This window comes from Andrena cerasifolii, chromosome 2 (assembly GCF_050908995.1).
Source record: "Andrena cerasifolii isolate SP2316 chromosome 2, iyAndCera1_principal, whole genome shotgun sequence".
Taxonomy (NCBI): Eukaryota; Metazoa; Arthropoda; class Insecta; order Hymenoptera; family Andrenidae; genus Andrena; species Andrena cerasifolii.
Window position 1 is genome coordinate 1,319,470 of NC_135119.1, and position 21,233 is coordinate 1,340,702.

A 21,233-nucleotide genomic window follows, 5' to 3' on the forward strand; every position below is an offset into this window, starting at 1 on the left:
CAAAGGTCCATAGATTCAACAATTCGGTCATTCACTGGTTGGTTTACCCTAAGTCCGGGAGAGTTCGACCACTTTTTGAAAAAGAAATTGTAGCATCGTTGTTTTTCACATTCTTGTCGTTTTGTGCAATGTAAAACGAAGCCCAAACAATTTAGGGTATATATAAATTATAGTGTGCGATAATTTCAAATATTTATTTTCATTTTCAACCAAAATCATTGGCACTGCAACTGGTCGGTCTCACCCGCATGTCGGGGTTAGACCGTCCACCCACTACTGGTCAGATCGACCTTGAAAAATAACAAAAAGTGTAACTTATAAAAAGTATAATACACGAGTAAATTAATTGATATTTTATTTCTTCTATAGTTTTCCACATAAATCGCAAAAATTCTCGTACTTGGAGCATCTATTATGAAACCAACCAGGGCTGTACCTGGGTTTTGGCCGCCGAGGTGCAAAAACAATATGGCCGCCCTTACTAATTTAAAGTGTTTACTTTAATATCTATACAGTGACGGATGAAAGAAAGTTTACAACTTTTTTAGAATTGGTCCAAACGACATGAGTTTTTTTGAGAAGCTAGAAGGATTAGTTTGCTAAGTGAAGTTTTCGTCGTTTTATTCGGAATAGCAACAAAAATAGTAAAGGTTGATTTTTAAACGTTTTCTTTGAGCCTGTAATGAAAATTAAAAAAATCCGTTTGTAGATTGAAGTAAGTTGTATAGAATAAGGTCGAGAATCGCGGGCATTCCCGAAATCAGCGATTTTCGACCTTATTCTGCGATCTTTAAAGGTTTCTAGCTCAGAGCAACGTTAACCGATTTTAATAAAATTTTAGGCATGTATACAACTTACTTCAATCTACAAACGGGTTTTGTTGAATTTTCATTACAGGCTCAAAAAAAGTTTAAATAACAACCTTTGCTATTTTTGTTGCTATACCGACCAATTGCATTTTTTTCAAAACGACGAAACACATCTAATTTGCAAACTAATCTTTCTAGCTTCTAAAAAAAAAATCCATGTCGTTTGGACTAATTCTAAAAAAGTTATGCGATTTTAAAAGTTGTAAACTTTCATTCGTCCGCCACTGTATATACATAATTTTAAACAGTTATCATGCAAAAGAGTTTCGATTATTATTCTTATTAGTCAAAACTTTACATATAATAAACGGCCTGCGGCCGCCCATAAGTTTGGCCGCCCAAGTGCAGGGGCACCTTTTGCACCCCCGCCAGGAACGGCCCTGAAACCAACGGCTGCAGCGCATACATTTAACCCAATCGTCGCTTTTCGAGGTTTCAAAATAATTTTCTCCGCATCTCGCACATTCGTTTTCGTCTCACTCTTCTAACGACATATCACTCTCTTGAAAAATGGGACTGTCGCTCCTTGAATCTGAAGATTCTTTTAACTGTTTTTGGCGTTTCTTCTTAGGAATTGAAGAGTTCGTGTGTTTCTTTACATTTCTTTTGCCCTTCTGTGCCCTAATGTGTTCTGATCTACTCAGAATGGTTGCAAGCTGCGTACCGCGTTTTTTTAGAACCACTGTCGCACTTGTTTTTGAAATTGGTGAAATGTTAGGGTTGATTTAGGAATTGAAAAATTTCGAGCGGCTGCATTTACACCCATACTACCATTTCCAACGCATTCTATTGCTATTTTTAAGCAGTTGCCATTCCATTTAGCTCTCCTATCACTTTTTCTTTTATAAATCTTAGGCATTTGTTAATCTATAACAATATTATCGAATACAGTAAACAGGACACGTGTAGGTTGTGTTTAGAAAACGTTTCGATGTCAGTTACAAGAATAAGAAATAAAAAATACGAACATGTTATGCCCCCATCCACATCCTACAACTTTCGTCTGAATCAATTTTTCGTATCATTCGTATTTTTCGAGGTAGTTACACTGTATATTTAACTAATGTGCTCGGATTGTCCCGCATTAAGGGGGCCGTCTCCTTTTTGTTATGGTCCGAATCGATCGAAGTGCCCTTGTAAACAGACGGACCCTAATGAAACTACTGCGGTCGGTAAAAAGAAGTTGTACAATGGTGACATCTACCGGTACTCTACGTAGACGAATTTTTGACAGCATAGTTGCCGCATGTTCTGTTGTCTCCGTCTCTGCCGCGCTGTTTCCACAGCTCCTTCTATTGAGAAGCTTGGAGGAATACGGCACGAGAGCTGCGTCTAGGCAGCGATCGCCGGGCTCCATGTACCGCTGATGGAGGGGGGAACATCGACAGGAGCGGTGGTTATGTGTGAGGAACTGCGGTGCGTCAGTCACGCACACATAACCACCGCTGTAGGTGTTTCCTCGTGCATCAGCTGTAGCTGGAGCCCGCCAATTCCTGCGTCTAGCATCAGAGCCTTGCTGAACGTAAAGGAGGATAGCACTATTGAAAGATAGAGAGGTTGAGTAGTGAAGTTAGGAAACATGTCAATGAAACAATACTAATTTAGTATTTATTTATACATAGAACGATGCAATACTTTGTATAATCTATGTGCAAATTCAAAGCATACAATTTGAATAAGGTACATCACCGAAGTGTAACATGCCGATCGTAATGAAATTTATGAATGCTGTAATTCTTCTAAAAACATATGCCGCTTTTTTTTCATCTAACTATACATCAAATTATCTTTTATATCAACAAGAATTGTCTGTTTCAATAATAGTTTTGTACATGGTTTTCTTCGGAATTGTTATTCCACGGTTGTAAAAATTTATCAATATAAACCAGAGTTCAGTACTAACAATACTGATATTTGGGAATGTCCCATTAAACGATTTTATTTAGCTACGATCCTCTGTTTGTTTGTTTGTTTGATTCAAATCTGGAAACTCAATTTTAAACCACTTCCAACCATCCAATTCCCTCGAAACTTTGCAGAGGTGCGTAGTTTGGTTGACAATACAAAATTATGAAAAAACTCCGAGTGGGTGAAAAAATTACCTAGTCACCAAGAAATAATAACCCATAACAATAAATCAACCATTCTTCAAGCAAACTGTTAAACTGCGTACAGCAATAAGAGTAATGTAAATCCACAAACACTAAAAACTAGAAAAAGTATATTAAAAAATTTATAATAAACGATTTTATGAAAAATGCATTAAAAACTAAAAAATAATTATTTTCTTATACTACAATTTCGATGGTGTATTTTCACATAAAATCGTGGAGCAGGATATCTCGCAACAAATTCATTTCGACACTTGAGGCTATACTAAATTGATTCATATTCTGTTATGAAATATCCTGAACCACGTTTTTATTTAAAGTTGAAAAACACCATCGAAATTGTAGCACAACACTAGAAGTATTTTTTAGTTGTTAGTGCCTTTTTGACGAAATCGTTTAACAGAACATTTTTTTATATATTTTTTGTTTCTAATCAAGTTATAGTGATTACAATAAATCAATCCAATACCTGCAATCAACTACCTGTAAAAGAAAATTTGCAGTTTAGCGATATTTTTGTAAAAGGACTTAGTGCCGTGTTTCGACCCCAAATGCCCCACTGTGCGCCGCCGAACAGCCCAAATCCTCGCTGGTCGGGACCGGCGCGGCGTTTAGCTCGTATCGCGAGCAGAGCCCTAATTCTCAGTGTTCGTTTCTCGCTTCTTTTTAGCTGATAGGGGGAGCGAGATGGAACGCTTTGCCTGCGCGACGATCGCGCACGGAGAGGACGGAGTGTCAGGCGTCCGAAAGACGGAGCGAGACAAACAACATCTCGTCGTCTATCTCGCACCACCCTCGCTCGCTTTCAGTGCCTCTTGCTCGCTCTCGTTTCATGAGACAATACTGTAGTATCTTTTATTTGACTTTATCCAGATATTATCTTTGCCCATCTCTGTTCTCCAACTGCTTCGCCGTGATTCATTCAAGCCTCCTTGATGGAAAAATATTGATAGGGGAAATGCGGCAACAGCGCGATTCGACTCTCGATACGTCTCGGCAACTATGTCTTTCCTACATTTATCGGCTAGATTGGACTTCCACCGGTTTTGATGGTACAAGGCACGAATATACCATCAACGCCGGTGACGGAGAAACCTTGAAGCTTCATTCTGTCATTTTTCGGGCTGTCCTGAGTACACGATTCATAAATTCATTATTATTTCAACGTACGGTGCTTATTAGCGTTCAAACGGACCAGACCACCCTGCACGAAAGTCTACTGAAGGCAACTAAACCCGCAAAAACGTCCACCGTGCCGATTCCAGGACGAAAGTTGTAATTTACGGTTTGCTTACTACATCGCGTATACGCAGGCCCGGCGGAACCATGCGCCGCACAAGGGCGCCAGCCGAATGGGACGCTAAAAAAACTAGATCGTACGCTTAATAATAAAGGAATCTAACACCTCACATAAACTAAATATAAATGTAATTCTTTTAAATATATTAAATAGAAAACAAGTGCAAAAAATTGGGGACAACAAAATTTTTTTTGCACAAGGGCGCCAGCTAACCTCGCGTCGGCCCTGCCTACACGTCACGCTGGTGCTACATGGCTGCAGTGCACCATTAGCGCCACCAACGGAGAAGCCTTGAAGCTTCATTCGGACAGTTTTCGAGTCATAAATTCATTATTATTTCAAAGTGGGGTGCTTATTAGCGTTCAAACGCACCAGACCACCCTGCACAGATGTCTACTGAAGGCAACTGTACCCGCAAAAACTTCCTTCGGGCCGATTCCAGGACGAAAGTTGTAATTTACGATTTGCTTACTACACGCGTATACGTGCACGCTTTTCCTAGCTTGTGTGAGCGTACTCACACATTCAAAGGCCCGCGGAGACGGCCCCCTTAAGGGGAGGTTCAGGTCTAAAAGTCGATTTTTTTTTTATTTTATTTTTCGAATGTTCAATCTTTTAGGAATACGTGTTTAATAGGATTTGTTGAGATTCGTAAAATTCCCGAAGTTATAGGCATTTGAGTAGCGGTAAATGCATGGGCAACAACAGGACACCCGGCACTCACGTAAAACTTTAAACGTGTTTTTCTCGAAACAGTGTACTGAAAACGGTGGGACCTGTATTTCCAAAAGTTATTATCCGATTCGACTGAAACTTTCTTTATTTTGAAGAATATACTTCTGGCTAGGGGAGGGGGATACCAGAAAAAATTACAAAAATAACATTTTTTTAGAAAATAACGACACTTGAAGTTTGAAATCACTTTTTCCCTATAGCTTTCATCCTTTCAACGCCTTTGAAAATTATAAATTTTCAATTTTTTGTATTTTTTTTCTGGTTTCCCCCCTAGCCAGAAGTATATTCTTCAAAATAAGAAAAGTTTCAGTCGAATCGGATAATAACTTTTGGAGATACAGGTCCCACCGATTTTGATCAATTTTTTGACGCCTTGACTTTAACGACTCCCTAGTACCGTCTGCAATGATTAATTATAAAACAGAAAATATATTTCTATAATTTAAGACATCCTTAATACAATGCAACAAGTCCCATTAAATTATATACAGTAGTTTTCCTTTAATTAATTCCTAAAGATCACCTATTTTTGGGGGGTCTAGACCGGAAGGTCCCTTTAACGTGGTCGGACTATCTCATAATCAAGGGAGTGATCGACCACCTTGTCAAAAAAAATTAAAAACGAATACATACGTATTGTTGGTGTTACATCCTAGTTTTATGCATATTATATCCCTCAATATCGGAAGAGTGTAAATAAACTTACCTGTTTTTTCAAATATCACCAACACTGTAAGTTGGTCTAAAAACTTTCAGCCTCGCATAAAGTCTTAACTGTATCTTATATTTCAAATATGGATTTGTAACAATGGCCAATGTGAGATAAACAACAAGCTCATTAATTTGTTTCGAGTCAGTGATACACAGCGCCCTATCTTGCGTCAGGCTTAAACTACCAACACTGGCCGGACTCTCGCGGTGGTCGATCTATACCGGACTTACCCTACGTATTTATTTCACGAATCCATTGTTTCCCAATACAATTTTGCATTATAGCATTCACTTTTATTCTTTTCATCGACGTTTTCTCATATACATTAATCGTATCACAAATGAGAAATCACTTTATGCGTGTAATTCAATTATTCACGGAATTTTTGTTTTATTGCGTCTTGATCTTGTCGGTAAAGATTTATCAAAATGTTTTATTAACAGCGCTAATATATATGTTCAAGTGTTAGTTGTTGGTGTCGTTATAACATTAATGATATTGGGAACAAATAATTATCTCCCTCCTTCGCGTTTAAGGTATTCCGTGTGGATGTATCTGTGTTTCAGTGCGCCAACAGATTAAGCGTTTAAACTTTCGCGTTCCTTAGAAATAAACGAAGAAAACTCTAACGGAGCAAGTTGCTTTGTGAACGAAAATTCGTAGAACGCTTACGTTAACAACGATACGAACTGATGCCTGACTAAATCGTATTGATCGCGATGGATTCTTACAACTTGTTAGAGATATTCCTGACTCTGAACCCATCAGATTCATATTAATTCGAGACTTGTATTCAATCTAATGGTAATATAAATTGCAGATGTGTAACAGAACGTCACCGTGAATTACAGGCATAATAATTCTTCGAGCAAAGTTTAGCGTCACACAAAAACGTGCATAGGTGGGGGAATTAAACAGTTTCGGTGACCGAAGAAGGTGGACTTTTCTTCGTATTACCGAAACGTCCAGTTATCGATTTTTGCCCGTTCGATTTCAATCGATGCGGCACTGGCGAATCTTCCCTCGGACTACCGCTAATATTATCCAAGTCCCAACTGGAAAAATGTTCTTCAAATAGTTCTTCAAGCTTCTTCGATAGCGTTTCGATCGTTTTTACTCGATCATGATTGTCCTGCAATTTCATTCGTATTCATTAGACCGCCTTTTTGCTTCACTAAATTAAATACCGAGCAATTTTTATCTGGCAACTCTGTTTCAATTATTGGCTGTACTTCCGAAAGGGGCCGGTGGCCGATCGAGATGAAACTCGGTGGGTATTACGAGGGGTGTGGAAAGACCCCAATTATAAAATTTTAGCTTCGGCAATTAATGCGTTCAAAAGATACAGGGGTAATTGTGCATAAAAGGGTACACCTTACCGATCTTTTTTTAATCACTTTACCACGGTCCCCCCTTTTAACAATATTTCTTATGTATTGTTGACTTATACCGACACAACGCATTCCACTTTCCAACTTGTCCCCGGTATTAGTATTGGTTGGGGCTAGGGATTGCAAACCGGTAAATCGGTAAATCGGTTTGAAGTTTTTTTTCACTGATAACTTAGTAGATGTCGACGGAATTATGCGCTATATATATGCGCTACATTGCTATACATACAATTTTTACCGGTAATTCGCCAAAATTTTACCGGGAATTCGATAAATTACGTATTTCTCGACATTTACCGGTAAATCGATTAACCGGTAAATTACGTATTTCTCGATATTTACCAGTAGATCGTGAGAAATACGTATTTCTCGATATTTTCCGGTAGATTGCGAGAAATAGTAGCGCATATATGTACCGCATAATTCCGTCGATATCTACTACGTTATCAGTGAAAAAAAGCTTCAAACCGATTTACCGATTTACCGGTTTGCAATCCCTAGTTGGGGCTAGATCAGTGCGGGGGCGCGTAAAGCATGGTAGCGAACCGATGTGAGTTTGGCGATGCTTAAAATGACTGTGGTTAGAAGCATCGCGCGGCGGTGTGCAGCGTGCAGCAATTGTTGCTTGAAGAAACGCGAGACAGTCCGAATTGTATCGTGGAGCGTGCACTACCGTTTATTCGATTCTATTTATTCGATCGTTCTAATGGCGTTAGCAGGACTAAATCAGTCTCTTGAGGGAAATTGGAATCTAGAAAGGCTTGTTTTAGGCCGCGTCCAGATCTGAACCGAACGGCGAACCGAACGCCACTTGAGACTCCCTAATGCCGCGTTCCTACGTGTGGAACGTATATTTCTAGCGCAACCAGCGACCGTAGCCATGATGGAAAACACTGGTTCTCGTTAGATCACCGAAGTTAAGCATCACGGAGCGGTGTACTGGGGAAAGATGGGAGACCACCTTTCTCCCGGTGCGGTGCTGCTGCTGGGACCCGAAGGAGAGAGGAGGGAACAAAAAATGGGACTTATAGTTCGTTGGGCAATATAAGCAAAAATAAGCTTGAAACGCCATCCTGCTTAAAACACAGGAAAACAATAAAAACAAACAAACAAACAAACAAACATATTTCTAGCGATTTTCGCCAGTTTAGACTGAGTCTCGTGGCTTGCGGCAGCTAAAGATTGAAGGACAGAGAGTGTTTAGAATAGTGCAGACCAAAGATCTGTTGCTGTCTGTTTTTTTCTTTTTATAAGTGTAATACATGCAGATATACGCAGCGGCTGCTTGATCTGCGGACATGGTGCTCGTGCGAACGGTGAAACTATACTGAGAGTCCCGTAGACATTTCGAACCGTAGGCGTAGGTACGCTTGGAAAGGTCTGTGGGACACTTTTCGTTTATCACCAACTTGTCTTGCTTCTTCAAACTACTTGACACCCCCAATGGCAAGGACGACAACAAGTCATGGTGGTGTGAGGGACAGGGATGCACCACTACAGTTGTTTACCCTACGTGGGTGAGCCATTCCTTTGATGGTCCAGGACTTTACTGACATCGGCTGGGAACAGCCCGAACATCTCGGCGAGCCTGACTTTCCTTTGGTCGAGGGTCCCGAGGTCCCCTCCTCGGTGTCATATCGCAGGCAAGCCTTTGGTCTGCACTACTCTAAACACTCTCTGTTCTTCAATCTTAAGCTGCCGCGAGCCACGAGACTCCCACACGTAGGAACGCGGCATTAGGGAGTCTCAAGTGGCGTTCGGTTCGTCGTTCGGTTCAGATCTGGACGCGGCCTTAGAGGTATTAGTGTTGCAAAAGAGGATTATCTTGTGGTGTCAAAGTGTTGGACTATTACCATCCAGGCGAAAATGCCCGTGATTTTAATTGATTACGCTAAGATTTTTGGTCGGAGGAGCTAAATTTTATTAAATTTCGTTGAGTTTGGCAATGCTAAAGATGAAATTGAGGCTAAAAAATTTAAAAATGAAAAAATTGGGGGACGGGAGGTTTCTCGGGTAGGGGGGTTTGCACAAACGCTAAAAAAAAAATTTCCCTAAAAAAATTAACAATATTTTTTTTATTAATATTTCGGAAACTAATAAATACCCGAAGCTACAATCTTAGATTTAGAGTCCACAACCCCTCCCCACCCCTCCCCCCAAACTTCATCTCGATCGGTCACCGGTCCCTTTAGGAATAATATCCAAATTATTATTAGATAGGTACAGCTGTAATCAATTGTTAAATTTAATTCTTAATTGTTTTAAGCCGATAAATTATTGTAGTATCTATAGAATACGAACCTTATGATATAATTTTGAATTATAAACGATACGACGAAAGTCTCTCACCGCGTGCTCTACTTTATGGTAAACTCGATTTTTTAGTTTGTACTCAACAGTTTCGAGGAACATTGGACTTTTCACAACTTTGCAATATTCTTCCATCTGAAACAAAATTGTATAATTATTTTATTGATCACATGGCAGTGTAATATAAACAGCAACAGAGAATTAACCGCGTGCGTAGAGGACTGACTGCCACCGCTGTTTCCCAAGGATGGGCATTTAAAGATTTCTGCTTCTTCCATTTGCCAGACTGCCTGATGTATCATCTCCAGCTTGTTAAGCGCCAGGGGGCTAAGATTTTGTTTCCTTTTCGAGCTGTACCACACAGACCAACCACGGTCGCTAGATTTTCCACCGAATTTCCCGTCCAAGAATTCAATACATTCGGCACCCTCCTTTTTCTTTCCATGCTTCGTCACAGGCTTCGACGTCAGAGACGGAGTAACAGATACATTTTCCCTGATCGCGTCGTTTCGCGAGGTTTTTGATCCGGCGCACAATATCTCTTCTATCTGGGGATCACTAGTTTCGCAACTCTTTACAGATTTTTTTCCAGAGCATTTACGCGATCTATTATGTAAGAGGTAGTATGACTTTTCAGAGTCTTTTCTTTGACACTTGCGTCCAGGAATCGGTATTACGGTACTACAGATTGCCGACGCGTTGGCGGCGTTTAACTTTCCCTTTTTGCAAAACTCCTTTTTCTCCGATTGCGATGCACTCAACGGTGTACAGCGTCGTACAGTTTCGGAGTATGTGGCTTTCCCTACAGTACGTTCGATCTCCTCCGTTGTTCGGTCGTTGTTTGAAAGGGTGCAGGAACTTTTTCTGGAACAGGTCATTTGCTGAAGGTTCTTGATGGTCGTTGTGGTCACCACCGTTGTCGTAGTGTCGTTAGCCGTTAACGAAAAGACGGGACCTATTTGTTCGTCTTCTATCACCGAACTATTCGAGGATTCTGAACTGTGCGGTTCAGTGTTATTCTTCCGACGCTTCTGTTTATTTACCAAACTGGCGTTGTTCAAAGTTCTGATTAGCCACGAGTCCGTTTTTACGTTTGTTTTACTAGAACCTGTTAACGGGCAGCTGCATAAAATATTGCGAAATTTAATGCTGGAAGAACGGAATGTAGGTATCGTTTCGATATATCGTTGGATTTACATTCTTCTTTATAAGCTCAACGTTTTATACACTACCGCTCATAAATACAGTGACATCTCGATTATCAGAGTACAAATTAATGGAATATTTCTATTTCTATCCAAAAGCAAGTGCCTACAGTATATTTGATTTGTTTCGTAGAATTTACCATTCTTCATTATGCACTGTGTGCCTTTAGTTTACCATTCAGTATTCGCTGTTCCAATTTCGTTAAGGGGTTATGCCTACCTGCAAGGTCTGAAGACGCAAGTATATTCGGGATTTTTTTTCTTCGATTTGAAGACTTTTTTTTTTAATTAACGGTAGTATATTCGAAAGTATATATTTTAAAGTTCTTGTAGTTTTTTTTGCAATGCGGTAACTAAATAAATAATGGAATTATAAGCGATCTCCCGACAGCGCTTTTTTTATTACGGTGATCACTATAGCTACGACCTGGTTCATCAGAAATAAAAAATTCGACCAAATTTAGTCAGTATATTAGATTAGCTTTTCCTTAATCGTGGGTTTTTAATTTCTGTTGGGTAGTTGTTATTTTACAGATGGAAAATGATGAAACATGAGCGCGATTCTGTGGTGAAAATCGATACTTTTGCTATGAGAAGTTGCCATTTTGTAGCAAATTAATATCTTGGGATAATAAACGATTAAGGACAAGATAATCCAATATACTAACTAAATTCCCGCGAATTTTTTATTTCAGATGAACCAGGTCAGAATTAGAATGTTCACCGCAAACTACTGACAACAAAAATCGCTGCCGAGAGATCGCTAATATTTTTTTTTATTTGTGTATATTTTCAATCGCAAAAATTACCACAAGTAGTTTAACATGTACACTTTCGAATACATAAAGGTTTATTTAAAAAAAGTCTTCGAGTGTTTTAAAAAAAATCGCGAAAATACTTGTGTTTTCAGACCTTGCAGGTAGGCATAACCCCTTAATGAAACGTGTGGGAAGTGTTTACGTTAAAATGTCAGTAACACTAAAACGTGTCGTCTGATCCCCAAACATATTCAAAGCAACATGTGGCATAAAGGGAGTGGTGGAAATGAAGGAGGGAGGCAACTAGAATTGGGGTGAAGTTTGAATAATATATTCTACATATTCTCATGCATTCACTGTTTTAACAACAGGTATGGAATGGTATAAAGCCTACGAGAGGGAATACGACCATCAAAATAATGACATTAAACACGAATATGTCAATTGGTTCAGAAGGAAGAAACTAGGAAATTAAAATTAAAAATCTGACAAATCTTTGTTTAAGTCTCTTTGTTCTTGTTCAATATTGAAGTACTTGAAAACAAATAATCTTCCTTTAGGGTCAGTCTTTAGGGATATATAAATATGTTTCGAAGGATTTTTGACAATTTTGAAAAATGACGACTTTACAGCTGTTTGAAGGAAAGTGCGAACTTTTTTTCAATAAATTATAACTATGGAAGTAGTAAACGGATGGAGATGAGGTTTACGGCGATTTGTAGAAAAGACATTGAAGTTTTAAGAAAAAATTATTTCAGTTTCAGAAACAAATTTTTTTAACAATTTTTTTGCAATTATTTTAAACAAATGCAGTTTTTTAACAACGGGCGCGATTTTAAAAATCTGAAAATAAACAGAATATAGTTCTACCCTTCCCCTTCATGGTTTAAATTGTCAAAAATATAGGCATTTTAAAATTGGCCTTGTAAAAATTGTCGAAAGTTGACGCTGCGTCGCCCAGCACCGGCTCGACTGGTCGGACCGTGCGGTACCCGCAACGGCCAAGCGGCTATACCTGATATTCTTTTACAGGATTCTCGAAAATGGTAAGTTTTTGAAAAAAACTGAAGGGGGAAAACTTTTACTGTTTTTCATATCCAACATAATACGGTATCTCAATTTTTGGTGTTCGCAATATTTTCCTTGAAAGGAGGGTGACTTTTAGTTTTTTAAATGGAATGTTATATATTAGATTACCCAATATGAAAACGACTGTCAAGACAAATTCAACCATATTGTATACTATGACCTTCAAGGGCACACAGGGTTAGGAATGAAGTAAATATATTGAACTATCTATCTAGTAGATAGGATTTCTTTCTTTCATTCCTAACCTTGTGTGGCCTTGAAGGTCATAGTGTACCATATGGTTGAATTTGTCTTGACAGTCGCTTTCATATTAGGTAATCAAATATATAACATTGCATTTAAAAAACTAAAAGTCACCCTCCTTTCAAGGAAAATATTGCGAACACCAAAAATTGAGATACCGTATTATGTTGGATATAAAAAACAGAAAGAGTTTTCCTCCTTCAGTTTTTTTGCAAATACTTACCATTTTCGAGAATCCTGTATAAGAATATCAGGTATAGCCGCTTGGCCGCTGCGAGTACCGCGTTGCTGGGCGACGCAGCGTCAACTTTCGACAATTTTAAAATGCCCATATTTTTGACAATTAGACTACGAAGGGGAAGGATAGAACTATATTCTGTTTTTTCAGATTTTTAAAATCGCGCCCGTTGTTAAAAAACTGCATTTGTTTAAAATAATTGCACAAAAATTGTTAAAAAAATTTGTTTCTGAAACTGAAATAATTTTTTCTTAAAACTTCAATGTCTTTTCTACAAATCGCCGTAAACCACATCTCCATCCGTTTACTACTTCCATAATTATAAATTATTGAAAAAAAGTTAGCACTTACCTTCAAACAGCTATAAAATCGACATTTTTCAAAATTGTCAAAAATCCTTCGAGATATGTTTATATATCCCTAAAGACTACAACATATTCAAATTTCAGCCACATCCGAAATTTTATTCCAAAAAGTGTCTGATTTCGCGTGGAATGTCCCTTTAAGCAAAAAATCCCAGCTACTCGATTATCCGAACACTGTCCGCAATCTAGGTCCTATCTACTGTATTTGCAAATATGTTCTTTCTGTTCCCGCAAAGTACGACAAGTCTTTCATTAGCAGGCAAATATGTACATACATAGAATATAAGATTTGTTCTTTAGTAAACCCTAGAGTTGGTATAAGCAAGGCTCTAAATCGATTTGGATCTATTTGGAACTACATATCGTTTATCAGTAATCTTTTCTATTTATGAGGAACTTCCTCTGGGATTTTTAACTATGTTTAATTGTTGTTTCGGGGCTTTCCGACGACTCGAGGGTTTTTCTTCAAGAAGAATGATGAAAGACACCGAAAAGAGAAAAATGAGAAGATTAGAATTGAGATACGAATAGTTCTCTGCCATTGCAGAATTCTGACTGAAACAAAGAACGTGGTTATTTAAAGATGTTTTAAAAAAATGTTAAACGTTTTACGTTGTAGTTTTTATCAATTGACTTAATTCATGTTGACTTCTTATAGTGGTAAATCATGGCGGAATTTATGAGCGTTAGTGTACATAGAAAATTAGGAATTGAAGGGGCTGTTTTACTAGGAGCATCTATGAAAACCTCTTTCCTGTATATGTATTCATTTATAATTTACTGTATTGTAAAGACGCAGAATATCCGCAATTTCCGTCCTTCTAGTATTAAAGCAACTAAATGTTAGTCGAGTTAAATAATTAAAATGAATAGAATTTATCTTAGTGCTTCAACGAAGTAGGTACTATAATTGAATATACTAATTTTGTAACGTAATCTTTAATATAATAATAAATAAAGAATTATAGCAAAAGGTTTTTCACTAATAAGAAAATATTTTGTAAAGAAACTATGTACAGTACTTAGAATATATTTTAAATGATTACAATTTTTACCATTTTTATTCTCAGAGGACTGTGAGACTTCATTGATACTCGTGTTGGTGGAAAACCGCGAGGTCGATCCCGAGTCATCTTCAGACGCTTCATAACTCGAAGCACCAGCACCACCGTCGTTATGATTTTTCAAAATTTTAGGGAAGCTGTCCTGTATCTTCTCCTGCTCCTGCGGTAATTGCGAAGCTGCGCAATTGTTATCGTCTTCCTTCGAGGTCATATCCTCGTGACCGTCGACGCGATCACTTCCGATGCGATCAGTTTTCTTCGTTTTAGACTCGGTATCCTCCTTTACATTTAAGGCCTCCAATAAAATTTCAGCCGACGCACAAGCTGCCTTCCAAGTGACGTCTTGGGATACCGTGTAGTTTGTCGTGTCAGACCGTTTCAAAATTCTAGGCGAATTTTCATGCGAGAAAGTAGGGGGTGGTGCGATGGGAGTTGCTGGAAAGGGTAGATTCATTGCTGCGTTCGTGAGATTATTAACACTGGTGGGAATACGTGTTGTGGTTGACCTAGACACAGGTGTCGATGAGGCAGGTGCGCAGAACACTTTTTCTTTATTAGAGTAATGATTACGATGGCTATTGGCAGACCCACCAGTTGCATTTCGAGGCATCGCGTTGTCTGCGCGACGATTGGTTCTTCTCTGATGCCTTTTCTTTGGGACGTTGTAGCTCCCTGGTTTCATGTATACCCGGACGTCTTCAGAACTGTCGTACTCTTCGGGAAGCTGTTGCACCTGAACGCGATTATTGATCAAGTTATAAGCGGTCCAAGGTGCGCTCTGAATGCTCTGCATATTTTGTAACGTCTGGAATTGACGGTTCGCGTCGATCTGCAACTGTCTGATGCAGTTGCTAATGTCCATAGTGTTCTTTGACATCTCTTGACGCGACGGCAATCGCGATACCGCATTCCCCGGTTTTGCTTCTCCGATATTCATAAATGGGACTTGTCGATTATCAGAGTTCCTCATGCTGGCGAACCAGGCTGACAAATTAGCGGTCATCTCTTCGGACGATTTCTCAGGAATACTTGGCTCGATCTGACTGAGCAACGTCATCTTGTCTTTTGGCACAGCTGCCAGTTCCAATTGATTTGTCGACGATTTACCAATGTAGACTAAATCCATATTACTCTTGTTCCCACGATTGTGATCGAAATTTTTCGAATTCTTGTCACCGTAGTCTACTGTATACGGAGGACAAACAGTGCAACTTGGTTCGAAATTGTCTGACTCGTTAGAAGCGAAATACATAGACTCTAAGCTAATCGAAGGGTTTAGAAACGACGATTCCACCCTCGACAGGTATTTCTGGGCGTAATTCTTCTCGTAATTTTCATCGAGTTGTCGTTGAAGTTTGAACATGGAGTCATGGTCCTCTTGTGGTGGAGCTTTGTTCTCGGGGGGCTTCTGCTGTTTCTCTTCGAAGCTCCACTGTTTAGAGGCGTCTTGGTTGCTTTCCGTGAAAACTTTGCTCCTCAGATGAAAGAATTCGGCGTTTAGGGATTGGGTGGAAGTGTCGACCTTCGCGGAGGACGAGTTACCTCTGGAACGAAATCTACTGCTCGCTTGAACGCCAGCTTCTGCGTGCCCTACGAACGTATCGGGCACAGACTTCGCGCTATCAATTGTCGTTAAGTTCTCAGTAACGGTCCACTTACTTCGTAACTTTGATTCTCTTTGAGAGGGCTGTTTCTCCTGGCTGACGTTGACGAGGCCAATATTTCGCAGATTTCCAATCGACACCTTCGTCACGCTGAACGTAGAGCCTTGATCATTCTTCTTACCATTCGACTCCTGTCGCGATGTATTCGTACTGATGCTTGACGACGGATCAAACAAGTCGCAGTTCGTGTACACTGAGACATCACCTGGGAAAGAGGTCCCAGATGATTCTTGTTTCAGCTCGGGTGTAGAGGTGTCGTCTTTCTCATCTAGCTTCAGGAAGGTTTGCACGATTTGATTCAGCATTTCGTGCGTGTTCTCTTCCCATAGCTGAAAGCATCTGACCAACTGGCGGTCGAACTTTTCATCCAAACTCGGGTAATGCTGCTTGTTCAAGTAATTATCCAGAATAAGCCAACCGTTGCCGATCCGCAGTAAAGCGTTTATCAAATCGTTGACGAAGATGTGGTCCCCAGCAAAAATCGGGAAGCAAGTCGACGACTTTGTAATTGCCGTTTTAGTGGCTGTGGAGAGATCTTTTAGCCAGCCAGATCTGGGATTGATTTTCGAGCTGTTGTTCAAGATGATCTCGGCTTCCGTGCATCCCCAGTAGACAACTTTCCTCAGCAACTCTGGGTACTGGGTTCTGTCAACAGACAGACCGTCCGTTTGAACGGCTACCGACGTGCCATTACCGTAATCCGTACAAAAGTCAGCAAACCAGGTATTCTTGTTCGAGATGGTGTCGCCAGCGCCATTGAACAAAGGTGCAGAACACGATTTACCGTTTTTCGCGTCCTCTTTACCGAGGTCGTTCAAGGATGTGTTGCAAAGCGCGGAGACCATTTTCTCAGCCTCGATCGTAAAATCGAAGCTGGCCGAAGATTCGTCGGAATAATGTTCCTCTTGCGATTTCGCGGATACGTTCGCGACGACCTTGTCCAGAGGATTAGGAGTGATCTTCACCGTCTCTTGATTGGTGTCATCAGTGCTCGGTTTCATGTCGAACAAGGTGTTGGACGAAGGGGTGACGGTTTGAGGTGATGGCCAGGCGCTGTAACCTTCCGAAGTAATCGGTGTGATCTGAGAATCGTTGACAGCAGATATCTTGCTCTTGGTACATTTAAAGGCCGAAATGTCAAGCGTGCTAGAAGAGGATACGTGTTTGTCTGTCTGTATGCCATCGTAGACTAAGTTGACGGGAGGATTGGGAAAGATTTGTGTAGGTTGTATCGCCTGAATGGGTCCTGGGAAATTTGTAGAAGTGTAAGGACCAAGATTGGGGAACTGAAACGTTGTATTGGCGTTAACGGTTTGTAGATTGCAACTGTTCCCAGCTGATACGTTGTAGTAGGAACTGTGGGGTGGTTGGTCTTGTTGCTGTTGCTGAGTACTTTGTCGATCTTGGACTAAACAGAACGATTGTAGATCTGGAGGCTTATAGTAAGGTTGCGGTATTAAGGTGACTGCAGAATTATTGTACTGATCGCCAGAAAAGGAGCCGTGCGTATACGTCGAAGAGGCAACTAAAAATGAAGCTGCTGGCGCTGATGGTGGACCATTGCTTGTTGCTTGATCGTATAAGACCACAGGCTTCGGGTTGTAGGGCAATTGCTGTTGTTGCTGCTGCTGCTGCTGCGGTTGTTGCTGTTGTTGTTGCTGCTGCTGTTGTTGTTGTTGTTGCTGCTGCTGCTGCTGACAGTATTGCTGATTTCGCACGAGTTTATTCTTAGGTAGCCATCTGCTGCCTTTGCCTATATTTAGGGGTGGGTTTGTACGAGAATCTTAGAAAACTCGAACCATTCAAGATAAATATGTCTTTTAATATCTCCAGTATCAGAGATAAATTTAATAATTTAAATTTGCACCAAACTATACATAGGAATATGTAACTTTTACCTTTCATAATGTATGAATATAGAATAATAAGTCACGGCCGATACTATTGCTACGGTGTTAAAGAAGAAGGTTTATTTGTTCGGTTGTTGGTAATAAAGCGTATTAAGTAGATAGGCATGCTGGTAATTGGAATCGTAGTTTACGAAAGTGAGCTATTAATGAAAATTAAATGCTAATAATTTTAATTTGGATTTACAGATTTCATAATGTCATTTTTCAGACGAACTATTTAACTTACTTAAATGACCGTTACTGGTATCTGAACTTGTTAAATTATGAATAAAAGTAACGTACTGATACCTTGTACGTGCAAAGGAACGGGGCTAGGTAGACCAGCGTTACGTTGCGCCCCTGGATAAATACAAGACGGGTGCAAGCCAGTTCCGCATCGTTGAAGGGTTAGCATCGGATTAACGATGGGACCATAAAGAATTTGTTGCTGCTGCGGATGCAAGAGGGATGATGGTGTTGACGTAGGTGGGATCGAAGATTGTAAAAATGATCGATTAGATCGCGCAGCTGTAGGGTGCATGATCCACCTAACACCGGCTCGAAGATAATTTTCTTCTTACTGTGACCTTTCAGCGTCTGTGTGAATATTAAATTTGCTTAAGGGGGTATACCCGTTTGAACCCTCGGAAAATGTATACATTTTGTGGATTTTTTTACAAGTCAACGGTTTGATGCAGATTTCCCGTTTTTTAACTATGTTTACATAGTATTATGAACTACTTATAAAAAAAGTTTCAGTTAAAAAACTATTGTTTTTCGGAAGTTACGGATACATGTCCGAAAGTCTCTCGATTTTAGACGGCTAAACGGTGGCCCTAAAAACTCGCGCTACGTTCAACCAATTCACTTCCAATTTTGCATGCAGAATCATAATAAGATTCCGCATCGTCCAACGAAGGCTTTTTTTATTTCGATTCCCCGTTTATTATTTATAAAGGAAAAAGGTGGATTTTTCTCTTAGAAAAATTTAACTTTACCTTTGATCTCTCACCATTTCTTTATTTTTCAAAATTTTCAAAATCGCCTTCGTTGGACAATGTGGAATCTTATTATGATTCTGCATGCAAAATTTGAAGTAAATTGGTTGAACGTAGCGCGAGTTTTTAGGGCCACCGTTTAGCCGTCTAAAATCGAGAGACTTTCGGACATGTATCCGTAACTTCCGAAAAACAATAGTTTTTTAACTGAAACTTTTTTTATAAGTAGTTCATAATACTATGTAAACATAGTTAAAAAACGGGAAATCTGCATCAAACCGTTGACTTGTACAAAAATCCACAAAATGTATACATTTTCCGAGGGTTCAAACGGGTATACCCCCTTAATACATGTATCCATAGATGCCTGCAATTTAATATTTCGAATTGAAATCGTATTCTATTAAACCTAAAGTATCTCTTTCTCCAACTTAACATGATAATTACCAAAGCGTTCAGAATAATTGGTGTGTAATCTCTTATAAAAATTACTCAAATTTGTAAGCTGCATTTTCTTTATATTTTACATTTAATATCAAATAGCAACATTCATTATCATATTCTGTACTGAATTGAAATTAATGAAGAAATTCTTTACGGATTATCACACACATGTACTGTATCCAAATGGAACGAACATAGCCATTTACATCAGCTGTTACTTGACATGTCTCTAACCTAAGCACATTCTTTTTCGATTTGCTTTCTATTTGCATAATGTTACACAGTTTTGGGTTTACCTGATATCCGAACACTCTTTGAATTTCCTTGAATAGACCGATCGTGTTCGAACATGTGAGTTACCACTGACGTATGACGAAGAAACGTCATGGAGCAAACGATTGCGTTCTCGGGGATGACGGGCAATAAAGTAGAATCATATCGAACTTGAATAAATGCCCACAGGAAATCGGGGAAGCTTTCAAATTATCAGCGATTGGACTTGCGACTAGAAGGAAGCACGTGATGCTCGATGCACGACGTTTTCGAAATCACTCCGCCTGTTTTTCGAATCAACAGATGTACATGTCAAGCATGTTTCTCGCGTAATGTTTTTCAATTGCAACTGATCAAAACTCCTTGAGAACGAGAAATAAGAAAACATATGTACATATTGGAAAATCATATAATAATCTACGAAACGGAAGAGTCAACGAACACCGCGAAGAAAAATGGCAGATTACTGCCTATTTTGCCTGAAACAAAATTATCTGACTGGAACAATGAAACGAGAGAAAAATTTGACGCTCAGGCAATTTTGTCTACGAAATACCTGGCTTGATTATATTATATTATATGTTTAGTTTCAGCAACATTCCTATTTTAATTTTTGTAAATGATGTCGATGTTGCGAAATTATTAGAAAAAAAAATATTTAAACGCTTGTATTATTTAGAATTGTGTGATGTAATTATTTGAATTGTATGTATTATGTATTCATTATTTTTAACAGCAAAATACTTCGGTTTATAATTTGCATAGGAAAATAGGCGATATAGGTAACATTTCGATTTTTTAGATGGAAATTTTTATAATCTAATTAATAAATAATTCTATAATATGAGTCGGTTATTTGTTGTACAATTTAACGTCGTTTAAGTAGCCTCAGAATGTTTTTGGGTACCTACTATTCGTAACCTCAGTAGGTACACTATTCCTGCAAGTTGTTGCCAGTTAAAGACTTGTAACTTATAAGCACCATTTTTATGCTAAACATTTCTAACAAGGGAACATCGCGAACCCGGACTCACCGATTGGAACGCAACGTTGTGGGTTTTTAGAGTGACTCAAAACAAGAACAACGGTGTCTTTCATTTGGGCCCTATCGCCCTTTAAGGGGCTGAAAACTAACCTCAAAGTCAAGTTGGCACTTCCACTTTTTCGCGTATAACTCTCAAACTACAACAGACAGAAAAAAATGTTTCAAACAGAAGTTTAATGGTGCAATAAGCGCTATAAACTTCCGTTAACAAAATTTTGAAAAGAGTTAAAAAAAATATATAACTGACGAAAATTTTTTTTCTTCAAAATTTTGTTAACGCAACTTTGTGGCACTTATTGCACCATTAAACTTTTGTTTGAAATTTTTTTTCTGTCTGTTGTACTTTTATTTTTTAGATACATAGGTGATCCCAGTTGGCAAGTAGGCATTGGTGAGGATACGGGTGTTCATCAGAGTAGGTACAGTTAGTCGAACAGTAACTGAAGTTGCCCGCAAAATCTGTACCAAACGCTAAAACTGGATTAAATTTCCAAAAAATACAAATGAAGTAGAAAAAGTCAAAAAAGATT

At 39.1% G+C, this 21,233-nt stretch overlaps 1 protein-coding gene and 1 long non-coding RNA gene across 2 annotated transcripts; both read right to left on the reverse strand.

Annotated features, from left to right (window-relative positions):
* Positions 1 to 178: 178 nt before the first annotated feature.
* On the reverse strand, positions 179 to 5,954 carry LOC143378567 (uncharacterized). The gene is made up of 2 exons (XR_013088297.1): positions 5,587 to 5,954; positions 179 to 273 (listed from the first exon to the last, which is right to left on the reverse strand). It is a non-coding gene; the product is annotated as an uncharacterized LOC143378567 (long non-coding RNA).
* Positions 5,955 to 5,993: 39 nt separating this feature from the next.
* Positions 5,994 to 18,484, reverse strand: LOC143378855 (uncharacterized). Its single transcript, XM_076830882.1, has 5 exons — positions 18,253 to 18,484; positions 14,382 to 17,807; positions 9,635 to 10,536; positions 9,420 to 9,563; positions 5,994 to 6,859 (listed from the first exon to the last, which is right to left on the reverse strand). The coding sequence occupies exons 1-5, from the start codon at positions 18,482 to 18,484 to the stop codon at positions 6,638 to 6,640; spliced, it is 4,926 nt and encodes a 1,641-aa protein (XP_076686997.1). The 3' UTR covers positions 5,994 to 6,637.
* Between the last annotated feature and the right edge of the window lie 2,749 nt (positions 18,485 to 21,233).